General features: G+C 27.2%; 2 protein-coding genes across 2 annotated transcripts; both read right to left on the bottom strand.

Annotated features, from left to right (window-relative positions):
- Window positions 1-3,262: 3,262 nt before the first annotated feature.
- On the bottom strand, window positions 3,263-5,161 carry LOC129956444 (uncharacterized). Its single transcript, XM_056068325.1, has 2 exons — window positions 4,665-5,161; window positions 3,263-3,447 (listed from the first exon to the last, which is right to left on the bottom strand). The coding sequence occupies exons 1-2, from the start codon at window positions 4,935-4,937 to the stop codon at window positions 3,298-3,300; spliced, it is 423 nt and encodes a 140-aa protein (XP_055924300.1). The 5' UTR covers window positions 4,938-5,161; the 3' UTR covers window positions 3,263-3,297.
- Window positions 5,162-12,323: 7,162 nt separating this feature from the next.
- Window positions 12,324-13,121, bottom strand: LOC129957107 (alpha-crystallin A chain-like). Its single transcript, XM_056069256.1, has one exon. It carries the CDS (start codon window positions 13,026-13,028, stop codon window positions 12,501-12,503), a length of 528 nt encoding a protein of 175 aa, XP_055925231.1. The 5' UTR covers window positions 13,029-13,121; the 3' UTR covers window positions 12,324-12,500.
- Between the last annotated feature and the right edge of the window lie 2,546 nt (window positions 13,122-15,667).

The following is a 15,667-nucleotide window of genomic DNA, read 5'->3' as shown; positions in this document are numbered from 1 at the left end:
GGTTGCTAAACATCGGATCGTTCAACCCATGATCAACGATAAATCATCAACCAATGATCATTGGTATTCACGAACGGTAATTTCACGACTAAGCATCAAGGTTGCGACAAGCAGCTTTTTCTGCCTTTTTCAACCGGAAATGGATCTTCATTGGTCTATATATATCACATGATTATCAGCTAATGGGTGGCGCTGTTTCGTGTTTTTGTTGTTATTTTGTTTCTTTCCCAGATGTGTACAAGGATCAAACAAGAAAACAAAGGTGATATTGCCTAGTGATAATCTCACCGATTTGCTTACATGATATTATAGCTTTTCGTAGGATTGTTTCTCTGACTATACATTATTAACCAAGTATATTTTAAATTTCCACTGTATTATTATGTAATAAAACATTTGAGCATTTGCTCTCTTTTGAATTGAGAATATGCATATTAGCTGTGCTTTGAATAGTTTTCCAATGAATTAAACTTTTACAAAAGGTCTATCTGAATTAAATTTTTGAAAAAAATGCATATTAACCTTAAATTAGTTCATTTACTTATGGAAATATTTAAACATTTTTTATATAATTCTAGAGTATATACATAAACAATAGAAATAACAAACTGCTGCAAACTGATTTCGCAAGTGAGGAGTTCATTGAAGTTTCTTCTAAACAATGAATTTAACAAAAATTGTAGTATCCTGTATTTTTAATATAATAAAAGAGGAGGAAATGTAGTGTATAAAATCTTGCTTACAAGTATTATGACTTTCATATTAGTAAATAATTTTCATTTACACAAAATATTTCAATTTCCAAAGGTTATTTAAATTGCAATGATATCTCTGGCAATCCCATATAATTGTTTGCATGAAGTTTATAGCATATATTACAAACTTCTCTTTAAGATTGTTATTAGACTTTCAGCATTTATTTTTAAACAAATAGGTTTTAAACTTCCACAATATATTATATTTAAAAAAAAGTACTAAGATTGTTTTTGGTGTCAATATTTAAATATGTATTAGCTGTCTACATATTCAGTAGTTTTCGAGATAATTTTTTTCCCTCAAAGCTGAATAAAAGTAAAAAATACTTATTCTGTGGTATGCTTTTATTTCTATCAAAAAGCAAATATGGAAAAATTTTCTTTTATTAACTATCAGAATATTAAATTTTTACATTTTGTTAAAAAAGATATAAATTTATAGTTATAAATGTCAGAATATATACATATAAGAAGAATATATACATTCAGAATATATGCTGCAAATCAGAAGATTCAAATTATAAACAAAAGTCAGTGAAAATTGTATATGAATATTGAAGACCAACAGCTATTTCACCAAAATAAATATTCATGCAATAAATTTGTATAGTATATAGTTATTGTGGAAGTGAAGAAGCTCATTTATACCTCATATCTAAAACTTTTTGTAAACAATGAATTTAACAACTCTTTAAATTTGAATGGGCTAATTGTTAGCTTGACAACATGTACTTGACATTACAAATCAGTATAAAAATAATGTAAATATTGATGAAAACCATACGTATTTTAGAATTGATATCCCTGAATGAAATAAATGATTAATTTGCACATCATAAGCATTCACTTTTTTTCAAATAAATTGAGTGGCAAAACATCTACAATTAACAATACATTTTTTAACACTTTCTGCTTAATGATTCAAACTTAATCAAAAAGCAACACAGGTTAACTTGATTAGCCTGTCAGAAACTAGTAATGATATTTTAATTCTTTCAAGTAAATGTGAAATTCCATTTTTTTCAACAAGTTTTTGCCTTTTTCTTTTCTTTTTTTTTTATTCCCAGGATTTTGTACCAAAAAAAGTTATTAATTTTTTGATATTTTAATATTTAGTTTCTACTCATACTTGAATAATATCTGTCACTTTATTATATTAATTTCCAATGATGTTTTTAATTATTCATATCTTCATGACAATCATTACTTCCTGAAATCATAAACCTATGAGCACAACATCTAACTAAATACTGTTAAGTCAGCATAATTTCCTTTGTTTAATTGTCAAATTTTTCAACTCAGGATCTTGTGTATTTAAACAAGGAATCTCTTTCTATATTTAAATTTGATAAAAGATGATCCAAATTGAAATGTTTCAAAAAAAGAAAGAATTTTTCACAATTTTTTTTTTCTTGAAATCATCTTAAATACTATTCTAATAGGTTACATTAAACTGTCAGTTAAGTTAAGTTGAATTTTTAAAATAAAAACCTCTTTTTTAAAATTTTATATTTGCATCATAATTTGTAGAAATTTCAATTAACTCGGATAAGTTATTATCTATACTTGTTTTTCAAATTCCAAAATTTTCAAATCCCGATTAATCTATTTTCTTTGTTTTTCACACACTTCTCAGAATGTCTTAAAATATGCAAAATTAAAAAAGGACTTCTGTATACAAAAATCTATTTTATTCAAATTTGACTCGAAAAGTAACATATATGAATTACAAAAGAAAATTCTGACAGAGAAGTTACAGCTTCTACAAGCATTAAAACAAAGTTCCATTAAAGGTACTTTAAAATATAACATTCATGCTGATTATTAATTCAAAATTCTTCTACAAGAATTACAAGAAAGTGTCAATAGAGGTGCAACATTAATGCTGCTTCTTAATACAAAATTCTTCTATATGTGTCTTTTTATTTCTCTAATACATATACATATTGTAATAAGATAATGAGCACATAAAACCACTAAAAAATAACTACACTGATATGAGCCATGCATGCATGTCATTTTCTATAAATCATAAAAAGAACAACATCAAATTAAAAATACATTTGATTTTCAAAGATGGGAATAAGGAATTATTTAGTCATTTCTATACAGATAAATTCAAAAAATAATCAGGTAGAGAATACATTAGAAATAATGTTAAAATTTGTTATGTAATGAGAAGGAAAACATTAATAAAAATTGGGAATCATTTTCAGCAGATAACAAAGGTCAAAATTTGATTTCTTTAAAAAATGTTAATTTTATACACATTGTTGAAGATTAAAGCTGAAGTAAACTGATATTGTAAAAGAGATTAGCTATATTGAGTGACTAAGCACATTATTATATCACGCAGTTTATAAGTAACAAAAGTAATTTCTTTAAATTTCTAATTATTAATCATAATAAAAACTGCAATAATTCTTTTTCTATAAAATAAATAATAACATAAAAAATCAATTTACTAAAAAAAAAAAAAAAAAACTTATATACCCATGTGAAAACAGTGTACAATCATGGAAATGAGTCATACAGGAAAGTTTCAAAAATACAAAAAGCAATCCTGTATAATAATCACCAGACAGATGAAAAAGATTTTTTTGTTTGTTGCTTTTCTTTCTTTCTTTTCTTTTCTTTTTTCAGGAGGAAAAGGCTGTTCCTTATTTCTTCCATATCTTTGCAAGTCTTTAATCTGAGAAATGTGAAATAAGAATTAATTATAATATTATAAATAACTAATGAAAAAAATTGCTAATTTATGTTATAATACTTACATGACATACTTAAAAATTGATAGTATAAACACAAATATTATAATTTATTTGATTATAATATTAAATATTTTAAATATTATAATATTTGATATAAGTCAAAAATTCCATTTTTTGTAACTAAATTTAGAATTCATTTATACAGTACTTTTTAAAACTTTTATATATATATAAAAAAAAGACATAAGATATTCTATTCTCAATCACTAGAAATGTGCATTCTAAAATATTTGTAAGTGATTTCAGATAACTTTGGAAAATATTCTACAGAAAGAATATTTTTTTTCCTAATCTTAAAATATTATTTGTTCAACGAAAACATATTTATTATTTAGGTGGTTGTTTCTCAAAAACCCTTCTTGCTTTATTCATACAAAAATCTGCCATAATCTTTGATATACAGTGGTAGGGGTAGAAGAATAAGATTTTTCAATATGGAATAAAGCATAATTAAAATGTTAAGTTTATATTGCAAATAATCTTTAATACTTGAATTCTTTATTATATTTTTACAGATTTACGAAATTGAAAAATAAAAGGAGCAAGGTTAAAATTGATTAACATGTACACTGTCTATGTAAAGAATGGGAAAATTTTCTTATAGCATAACAAATGCAAAAACTGTTACAGATGAATTCTAGTTATAAAAGTAATATTAAAAGTTAATTAAAAATGATTTTGAAAAAATATTACATACATACATTATCAATTTTTAATAACTTATATCGCCATAATAACATAATTAAAAAAACTATAAGACTACACAAATGATATGAATATGTATAGATATGAAATAACTTATTTTATTAGCAAGTCATTAGATTAACCAAATAGAAAATATGCAATAAAATGTTTTTAATGGAAGCATTTTAAGGAACAAAAAACTGTAAAACAGTATTGACAAAAAACAGTATAATCGTACTAAACTTGATGAGTTTTCTAAAAGGTATTAATAAGTTTAGATAATTCTTTTAATTATAATTCCTTTGCTTCAAAAATTTGAATGTTCACGGAATTATACAAATGACAGATTCTAATTTTAATTCCAGAAAATAATAATCAAAAATCAACTCGGATATAATAACAATAAAAAGGGATTCCCATATGAACGATGTAAAAGGGATAAATGTAAACATACCTCAAGTCGCTCAGATTCATTATTTGGTAGGTAAATGAATCTTGGCCTCATTTCAGCTATACATCTAGATACTTCATTTATAGCCCGGCAACATGATGACTGGCTAGTTTGATTGAAATCATCAATTATTTTGTTGAGGACTTCCTGAAGCAAAAAAAACGTAAGGCAATACACAATTTTCTCTTCAGTAGTTACAGCACTGTTTCGTAAGATATTGGTGCTTAATTTCTCCTTCTCAAAGATAAAATGCATTGGAAACAAAATCACATTCATCTAACAAATCAACATCAGAAACTCTGTCAGTGTAAATTATTCACCTCCAATCTGATATCAACTGCAATAATTCCAATGTATCTAAATCCTCCATGTTTGTTTGAAAACTAATGTAACAGTTGTCCTTCTTGAGAACTGCGCATGCGGAAAACCGTTGATCAAATTTGATTATCGGAAGTCCGTGAATCAAAAAATGGGGCAAAACAGGGGGAAATCGTCAACCGATTTGGTGTGGTGAATACCGATTTGACTGCTGATCAGCGTTTAATCATCAGCTGATGTTTAACAACGGTTGGTGAATACGGCCGTATATCTTCCTTAATATTGAAAAATCAAATTAGCACCGCATTAAAACGTACAACTTTTGCTTTTAAAGTTTTTCGACAGTAGCAATTATTGCGAGTTAGGGGTTAAAAAGTGATTTTCAAGTCCTATTTTTGTATGTTTCTAACAGCAACAATTTATGTTGCCAGTTTTTTTTTAATGAAATAAAACTTTTCTTTTATTTTCATAGTTTCGTTTCCATAGTTTTAAATGCACATGGACTAAAGATTAAAAGCTTTAATGAAACTAATTAAATAAAAATGAAGAGAGAGATTTAAAGAATATGATTTATAAACATGTTATATAGAGACAACGCTTAAAAATTTCTAGAAGATGCGCGTTTTTTAGTTATTTTTATATAAATATATATTTTTAATGAACTTTGTTGGCTTGATGATCCTTTAGTTTGAAGTCTGCCGCATTATTGAGAGTATAATGTATTAAAACTATTGCAGTAATAAAAGCTGTTATGGCTTTAATTTAAGTATGGGTACTTTTATTAACCGATTAATAGAGATTAATTGCCAAAAAAGATGTACAAAGGTATCTTGTCAATCTACTCTCTGTGTTCGCCAATAAAAAGCAGCTAAATCTAAAGCTTGCCAGTGCCATTCAATTATTAGACAAAAAAAAAAAAATTAAATAATAATAAATTTTTAAAAAATCTTGGTATTAATTTTCCTTCGCTCCAATCAATAGTTATAATTAAAGAATTTAAAAGTGTAACAGAACGATCTCAATTCCAATATTGATTAAGAAAACCAGACGATTTTTTCCTTCATTATAAATTTAAAATCGAACGATAAATTTTTACTTTCTTTCACAAAATTTTATTGTTTGCATTTTAAGAGATAGATAATTTCTTCAAATATGTTTAAAATGCAGTAATAAACTTGCCGACTAATGCAAACTTTTAGCACTTGCTAACAACTTCAAACATTTTCAATAACATAAACTTTGCAATAAGTATAGATTTGTGCAAAGTAAGTATTCTTGGTTGCTTCAATATGTAATATTTCATTTTTACTTCATCTTATACTATGTATAGAGAAAATACTGTAATCGTCAGAAAAAAAAAAAAAAAAAAAAAAACTAAACTCGACATTTTAATTAAATTTTTCATTTTAAACTTCTTGGTGCACAAAAATATATTTTTGGCGTTATTATTGTCTGTCTGTCAGTCTGTGTCTGTAACAAAGATGACTCAAACACTTTGAGACCGATAGAGGCAATTCCATATACGGTCTTTTCACTAAATTTATATATTTCTATCAAATTTCGAGCAGAATCCGTTCAGAGGAAGTCTGTCTTTCCGTCTGTTTGGGATTTTTAGTAGCAAAGGCTGTCATCCCCTAATGTCAGAGTTAGTAAATATAAAAAAAACTTCAATGAACGAAGAAAAAATCTTGAAGAAAGTGCTTATGAAAAGCAATTTTCTGGATCAAAATTTTAAGGGACGAAATTTCTTAGTGTTTGAAAGTATTCAATATCTAAAATATAGATTCTTATCAAATTTTGAATCAAAGTTCTTGACCATCTGTCGGTCCGTACTTTCTCATGAATTTAAACGCGATAATTCATAAACGAAATGAAATTCGATATGCTATCTTGTGACTACAATTTTAGTTCTTTATCAATTTTGATGTGAACCAGTTTTCAAAAAGGCGTCTGAAACATATATTCTCAAAATTGATTTCTTAAAAATGGTAGATTTGTGCCAAAGATATGCATTTTGAAATTATTACCAGATCTGTAATTTGTAGCTGTTATAGTTTGTGTAATTTCTGTAGGCGTTTCAAGGACACTTGTTTCCCTACTCTTCACTCTTTCTCCTTCTCCGTTGCCATAGTTTCAACAAAGCTTGTTTTTTTTTCCCAAGCCAGAACGTTTTGGGAATACCTTACCTTCGGAATACCTTAACAGCTGTGTAAAAAAAAAGAATGCCACTGTTATCTGCCTCAACGTTGCGAGGCAGACAACCGGTTAAGAGGTAGAAAATGTGACCTTGAATCACCTACAGAAAATATAGACTATAGGTATTAATGAACGTCCTTCAATGTATTCGTGTCCTTATCCAAGGTCTTCCGTTTTATACAGGGAGAAAGGGGGAGATTAATTGAAAGGTAAGCGAGAATATTTCAGGAAGACCATTCCTTTGATTTTTGTCCAAAGATTGAAAGGAAATTGAAAACTGTAACTTAGATTAAAAGCCTTCGAGCTTAGGTACATTCCTCCCATCATTGGTGTAAAAATATATTGCTGAGTCAAAAAATATATATTGGAGGTTTTCACCTTGATGACTAGACCTAATATTAATGCTCGATTGTCCAGGTTGGAATATTTGGGGAAGATTTCTCCGCTATGGTAATTCTGAAGTTTGTTTTATTGTAATCTGAAGGATATTTTTGTAACCATTTCTAGTAGCCATCCTTGGTGGTGGGTTCTTGATGCGTTTCTGGACGGCTGCAGAATTTTGCTGTACTTGGCGATATATATATATATACCATGATAGAATTTTGTGCTGGTGCTTTTTATTTCTATAAATAATGTATTACATTATTAATTGTAACTATAATTATTGCCGCATTGAAAAGAGGCCGTCGACTGTTCATGGGCGAATGGTCATAGCACTAATCTCATAATCAAGAGATCATAAGTTCGAATCTCGCAGACAATATCATTCACAGTTTGTGTAAATATTTTATTCGTTGATTTTATGTTTTCCTTTGTTTCATGTTCCAGCAGATTTTGGACCTTTCTTTAATTTACCAGATAAGTGTTCTGGACTTTTCTTACTGTCTCCAGAAAAGTATTCTGGAACTTTCCCTGTTAGTATAAAAGCAGTAGATCTGACAGTCACTAAGTTCTGAGTTCAGAGTTGAGTTAATAAATTAAATTGGTTTAGCTCTACTTCTTGTGTGTGTCATTGAGTTCCACACTAGAGTACCTGCGTGACATTATTATTTTTGATAAATGATGAAGTTAATGTTATATATATTTAACGATATTTTCAAATCTACGGCTACCGTACAGAAGTGCCAGAATAATTTCGAAAAGCATAACATTTAGTTGGTTTTGTAAATTAATTGAACACCTTTTAGCAGCAGTTTTCCATTAATTCGACAGCAACCAAAGTAAATTATATACAAACTTTATGGTGGAAAATAACAATACTTTATGCAAATTTGATGGCCATTATACCCCCATTATACCATATTTGGTAACAATTGTTATCAATTACTAAAATTATTAGCAATGAAAGAGCAATACAAAGTAATATGGTATTATAGCTATCTAAATTACTTGGAGTTGTTTCAAAATGTGCTGACTGATTCCTTACGTATGTGACCACGCTTAAAAGCCGATTATTTTTGCTAAATTATGAAACTTTTTTTTTATTTAATATTCTTAATATTTGAACAGGTTTCTTTATAAAACTGAATTTTATTTATACGACTATTTTTGGGGAAATTACACTGATTTTTTTATATTTTCATTTACATTCCTTTAATGCTATTTTGTATCTTTAAATGGTATTTTCTCAAATTCTAATCTTTGATATCATTTCCTGAGGAAAAACCTCACAAATTACATTCTAATGCATATTTTTTGCTCAAATTTAGTATAATAATTTCTCAATATATTTTGCAGTTCCTGAACTAGAGAATAAGCAATCTATTTTTTAGAAATATTTTATGGCTCTTTTCTGCTTTGCAATGTGAAAAAAATTGAATATTTTGTTTTATTTATCATTTGAATCCCAATATTTAAAGAACAGATAGAAATAAAGCTTATTTTTTAATTCAGCACTAGATAATACATTTCTTAAACTATCTGCAACAGTTTAAGTAAATCATTTGATACATCTCTAAACAAGAAGATTTTTGATTTATTTATACCTTTTTTTTAGCAAAAACCTAGCTTTTTTTTCCCCAATTTTTGAAAAACATTTGCCATTTTACTAGTATATTGTAGTTTCATAGATGTTTTTTCAATCTTATATATGCAAATATTCGAAAATATAACTACCTTAGAATTCAGTATGAATGATCATATACCTTAACCAGAAATGCTTTTCAATTCATTTAGCTTTACACATATATTTTAAATAACGAGGAAATCAGTTTTTAGAGGAATCTCTAAGATCTCCTTCATTCTACATTTATATGAGAAAGGGGAAGAATTTTACTGCACCACTTTTCATACGTTAAATTTAACTAGTTCTAGATAACTAATCAATAGTCACCTGCCTCCCAGCATCCCTATTTTTAAGAGAAAGACATTGCATTGCAGTAAACTCTCCAAGGAGGGAAAACGAAATTAAATCTATCTATAAACAGTATATCAATTTTGTCTAGTTTTATTTCATGTGACAACTCTTTCTTGATATATCATTAATAGTTACCTACCCTCAATTTTTCAAGAAATATTGGAAAATAAAATTTCAAATGAACCATTAGCCTCACTAATTGGAAGTTTTGCAAATTAAGTTTTCTATTTTACAAGAATAACTGATCTTTCAGAATACTTGTACTTATTGTGCAGATATAATTTTAAAAAAATAATTAAAATTTTTTAAAATTTATTTTATTAATTTAAACCTGCATTTGGTGTGATAAAATGTACTACATCAAAATGATTGGTATTATTCAAATAATGTTAACAATACATTAGATAAATAATTGAATGTCAAAAGATATTTTTTTTATGAGAATGATGCTTCATATTTTAACAAATTCCTGAATTCCAGAGAAAAGTTTGTAACATTAAGAAAGCTCCAAATAATCCAAAGAATGAACAAAGAGAATAAATAATTTTGAATTTTAGCTTTCATTTTAGATTATCTATGTTATCCTAATTGAAAAGGCAAATTATTTGACTACAATTGTTAGGAAATCAAGAAGTAAAAAAAAAAAAATGATATGGGCATTGCAACAGTCTTTTTTAAATGTTAATTATATGAATATACCTCAAAATACTGCATATTTATTATGTAGACTTGACAAAACATTGATGAAAGTTTTTTCCCCCTTTCTTGCAATGTGAACATGCTATTAATCATTGCAATAATATTACTTCTTACAACAATGACCTGGGCATGATAATTTTTTGTTGCATCTTATTAAGCTGATTTATACAATTAGGTTTTAGATTCAAAATCTTTACATTCACTGGCATATCATATACAAGAAAGAAATTTAACATGTTATAACACATTACGTAGTATACAATTAGATTTCAATTCATTTAATACTAACAAAAAATATGAACTTTTTTCATATTCTAACAATTTCTGCCAATATATATTTAAAAAAAATATGTAATAATAGTTAAAAAATTAATTTAATCTATAAGAACGTGCGATTCTTTTTTAAAGTCATGAAAAAAAAAAAATTTAAGGTATAAAATTAACTAACATTGCTAAATAAGCCAAAACAAATTAAATACATGCCTGTTTTATAGTTACTTTAAAGTAAAAATAAAAAGGCATTCTTCAAGATGCCTGAATATTTTTCTGAAAAGAAATATGCACAGAATGAATTATTACAAGACTGCTTGTTCCATTTTATATAATGTACTTCAACTCGTTTCCAATAAAAGGTCATAAATCCAAAATTTGATGACAAATACCATTCAAGACTCGAAAGAATTAGATTTTGATTTCTCATAAAATTTGAATATCAGTTTATTTGTATAGTTAAAAATATTCTTTATTAAAGAAATTTTAATAAATAAAGAGTTTATTAGAACAAAAGATATTAGCTAGAGGCAGAAATCACATATTGAACATAAAAATTTAAAAGTTACATATGCAACTTATTTCATTAACAGTAAGAAATTTCATTATATCAAAAAATTATATTGAAAATTTCCAAATCACATTTTTTCCTTAGAATTGATAAAAAGTAAAATCTTCATGAAATATAAGACATTTTAATAGATTACGACTTTTTAACCTAACGATTTTTAATCCATTTTATATACTTGTACAGTTATCGGCATTTTTATTAAAATAAGAATTTTTTATTTATACTTTAATGAAAAGTTTTTTTTATATCTTTGTAAATCATTAATAATTTGGAATTTTAATTATACATTAAACTGAAAACAACAATATGCCTTTAATATATAAAATTTTAAACGTTAAAAAAAAACTATTTGCAAGATTTCTACCTTTAAAATTATGAAATAAACTTAAGGTAATTTTAAAAAAATTTTATGCACAGAATATTTTGCAATTTAAGTAAAAGAGTCTTGCAAGACAATTTAATTTCAAAAACGCTTTTAAATATAATATATATATATATATATATTAATTTATATTGACAATCTAAAAAATCTCTTTTTAGATAAAGTTTAACTTTAATAGTAGTAAAGAGATTTGAATCTGATCTTTGTAACTTTTATAATATTTATATATCTCTGCATTTAGAACTAGATATTACATTTTCAAATTTCTCATATTAACACATTTATATATTCTTAAAACATCAATATTATACTTATAGATACAATATGATCATCTCCAATTACAAACCAACATAAAAACAATATTTAAAAAAAATAACTTGAATTTTTAATTATATATGCTAAAATATCTCAGAAAAGATATTTCATTATATCATAAATTTAGATATTATGAATAGTTACTAGAAATTTATAAAATACATGAATCAATTTTAAATGAAAATTGATGAATTTGCAATACAATTAATTCAACCTTTAAGAATGAAATTTAAATGGATAATTTCAAGTTACTGTATACAACATAAGCAAGTGAAATCATAGTTAGAAGTTATAATTAATTTCTAGTTATAAAATTGTTTCTAGTTATAATTTCAATTGTTTATAAAATCCAGATAGAAATACAAGTTTAACAATAAAGGTTTTCTAAAATTCTATTTTATATACTGTACCAAGATTTTGTCAATACACTAGAAGAGAAAAAAAAAAAATCCCGAATTTCTGTAAGGTAAAGATTATGAACAATCCAAGATTAAAGAACACTAGTTTGGATATTAGATAAAGCATCTGAAAAGCAACAGTTGAGAATCAAACTACTCAGTTTTAAAACAACTTTATTTTTCAAAAAGAAATGCGACGCATACTTTTTAAACAGAAGTTTAGCTAGATAATCACAAATCTGAAATTCATAGACAAATACACAGAATACAAGGTATTCAATTAAGCTGAACATATTGTTAATATAATGTCCGCACATTTATTCTAAATTAATGTTCATTCAGATTTAGAAGCACTTTTACCTTCTACAGCTGGCTGTTGTAAAGTAATTGGCACAACTCTTTCGTTGGGTTTTGAAGGTTCAGTAACTTTCCTTGGGGCTTCGACAGTCAGAATTCCATCAGGAGTGAGTTTAGACACAACAGCTTCAGGTGCTGCACCTTCGGGTAACATGTAGCGTCGAGTAAACTCACGGGATATGAACCCATGTTCGTCACTCTTTTCCTCGTGTTTACAATGAATGACGATGAAGTTGTCAACGGTCTTGACTGAAATCTCATTGGGCTTGAAGTGCTTGACGTTCAACCTTACCTTGAACTTGTCAGTATCTTTTTTGATCTCCGACAAACCAGAGGAATCGATGTTGGCACGAGTACGAGGTCGTAGATGGAATCCTCTATGAAGAACTGTCGGTAAAAGATCACTGTCAAAAAGACCCATGCCGAAATGTGGGTCATTGAGTAGGGCCGGGTAATCCCTGGGATCCCACCAACCACGAGAAGGATACAAACTTGAGAATGCCATTTTCAGTACAAAATGAAACCGCGACGGAACTCACTGAAATAATTACAGATTAATACAGCTCAGCTGGAAAGATATGCAGTGGAATCCTAAGAATTTTATCGGCTTTTATAAGCAATTCAAAAGTGCGCGTCAGTTCTCCTTAGTCTAGAAATTACCATAACTAAACTGAAGCGCGGTTACATATTTGGCTGTTTATCGCTCAAAAGTTTTCCCCCACTACTAAAAGAAAATGAGGGACTTAAGATGGTGGCTAGATTTGGCGTTGAATCTCTAGAAACACAAGTTTTGACAAGTGGAAATAAGTTTTTTTATTCGAAAATTCTTTTCTCTTTCATCAAACTTTTTAAAGTCTGCTGGATTTTTCTAGAAACGCTGTCACAATAAAAATTATGAAAAATTATTTATCCTCGAAAAATCTCAATATCATTAAATTAGATGTCACGAAAAGTATGATCAAGTAATAAACCCGCAGTAAATGAGGTAAACAAAATAAATAGAAAGGACGCAATGTTTACCGAATAAATAGGATGATTAAAGTATGTTTCCGACAAAAAGAAAATTTCTAAGAACAAGAATAATCAATTTGAAAATTTTATTCTATGTCTGCATAGTATTTATTAAAAAAATAATTATCTAAAATATAATAATTAGATATTCAGAAATTAAAATTTCAAAAATCAGCATTTGTAGTAAATGTCAAAAAAGATAAAAATAGAATAAACTTATTTTAAAAAGGTGAAAATAAATTTTGGAATCATTATAGTCAGTTTCATACAATTAAACGGAGGTTTTTCATATTCTTATATTGAAATATATAAATTATATCGAATTTTTAGAGCAACCTTGTATACTATTTTATGGCATTTCGTACGTTTACAAAATCTCTTATTTTTTATGTAACTGTTTAACCCGTTAACGGTTTTTTTTTGTGTGTGTGTTTGTAATTACCGAATTAGATGAAACCTTCAGATTTGGAATATGATATCTTACGGATTTAATAAAGAATCCGTAGTATACTTAGTGCTTACATATTACGAGTAATTTTTGTATCAAATTATTAGCGTATCAATGATTCAATTTTGATTCATAAATATGAAAAAGGATAATTCGACGCCCGTATAGCGCAATGCTTAAGGGTTAACAATTTATGTCAAAATTTAAATAAACAATGCCTATTTGAAATCAAATATTCTAAGTATAAATCGTTTAATTACATTAACAACCCATTTTTGAAGCAACACGAGATGCATTTTGGGATAGACCTCCTAAGTTTGATCTGTGGCCAGATGACCAGAACGATACCAACTCTTTATAATCTCTCCCTTGTTCATACTTTGTCGGTGTATATTTAACTCTGACAGGGCACCATGCCTGCCTAAACGATGGTTATTCTGTGTGATTGAATTTCGTTCTTGATATCTTCCGGTTCTGAAGCTGTGACGGTAAATATTTACGAGAGCTATTAAATTAACATCTGTATTATGAAATATTGCAAAAAAATCCTTAATTTAACGCGGTAATCTTAATTTTTTAAAAAGGAAATTAAAATGTCTAATGGCAAGAGCTCCAAAAAGTTAGCTTAAGAACTTTTACCTTAAAATTAATTAATCTAAATAAGAAGATTCTAACTTTCTGGGGAAAAAAATCATTTGAGGCAGATTATGGTCATATCCTCCCATCCCTTTCCAACTGAAATATATATGATTTTAACGAACTATCTAAATTGATGAAGAGCATTTTAATTCCTTGGTATATTTTGAAAAATTGGATCACTGAATTTTGAAATTTAAAACTATGATGTGGAAACAAAAGCACAACAGTTGGACTTCTACATATCGAATTTAAGGATCCCTGAAAAAATTCGATATATAGAAATTTCAATGCATGTGTGGTGAATAGCGTATAAGCCAGTTAACAACTACGCTACATGAGCATATGCTTTTGTATTGTGGTTTAGTTACTGGAATGCAAACCAAAAGGTCCCAGGGTCTATCCTTTGCACATCCCAATTCGCTAAACATGCAAAAATGTAGATTGGATTGTAGAAAATATACATTATTATGAAGTTTTCACTGTTTTCTTACTAAAAACAGTTGTGCGTAGTTAATTCTTTATAGTTTAAGAAAATGAAATAGAACAATGGAAGAAATTTACTTAAAAGATGCTACGAAAATAATAATGATTATTCTATATTTTTAGTTTAATCTAAATTTTTATTCTACCGCGTTTTTATTTTTTTCCCGAGTTTCTATATCTTTAATTAAGCTGGATTTCTTTTCTGAAATTTGAGATTTTTGATAGAATCTGGCTTATTATAAGAAATCTAAAGCTAAATCAAATAAAAAAAAATTCATTCCAAAATAAGAAAGGTGCAAAATAAGTTTTGAGACTATATTACGTTTCCAATTGACAGTTTTTCAGAAGGTAAATAATGCATTTCTACTCTCCATAGATCATAGATATAATATGCATTCAACGAAAGTATGCATAAAAAGTTTTACAGAATGAAGAATAACCAGTTTATAGTAGAGACGATTTAAACATTTTTTCTCACTAGCGGCGCTGCAGTATTCATAAGTCAATATTTTCACATTGAGGTTATTTTTCTATTTATAGAGAAGAAGCTAAGCGTAACATAT

Source organism: Argiope bruennichi, chromosome 11, assembly GCF_947563725.1.
Source record: "Argiope bruennichi chromosome 11, qqArgBrue1.1, whole genome shotgun sequence".
Lineage (NCBI taxonomy): Eukaryota > Metazoa > Arthropoda > Arachnida > Araneae > Araneidae > Argiope > Argiope bruennichi.
This window is presented reverse-complemented; position numbering and strand designations above follow the sequence as displayed.

Bases quoted from the DNA above. Each gene is read 5' to 3' on its own strand.
- LOC129956444 (XM_056068325.1), bottom strand. From the start codon at position 4,937: ATGAATGTGATTTTGTTTCCAATGCATTTTATCTTTGAGAAGGAGAAA. The intron at 3,448-4,664 runs GTATGTTTACAT...CACATTTCTCAG, and splicing joins ATGAATCTGAGCGACTTGAG to ATTAAAGACTTGCAAAGATA.
- LOC129957107 (XM_056069256.1), bottom strand. From the start codon at position 13,028: ATGGCATTCTCAAGTTTGTATCCTTCTCGTGGTTGGTGGGATCCCAGG.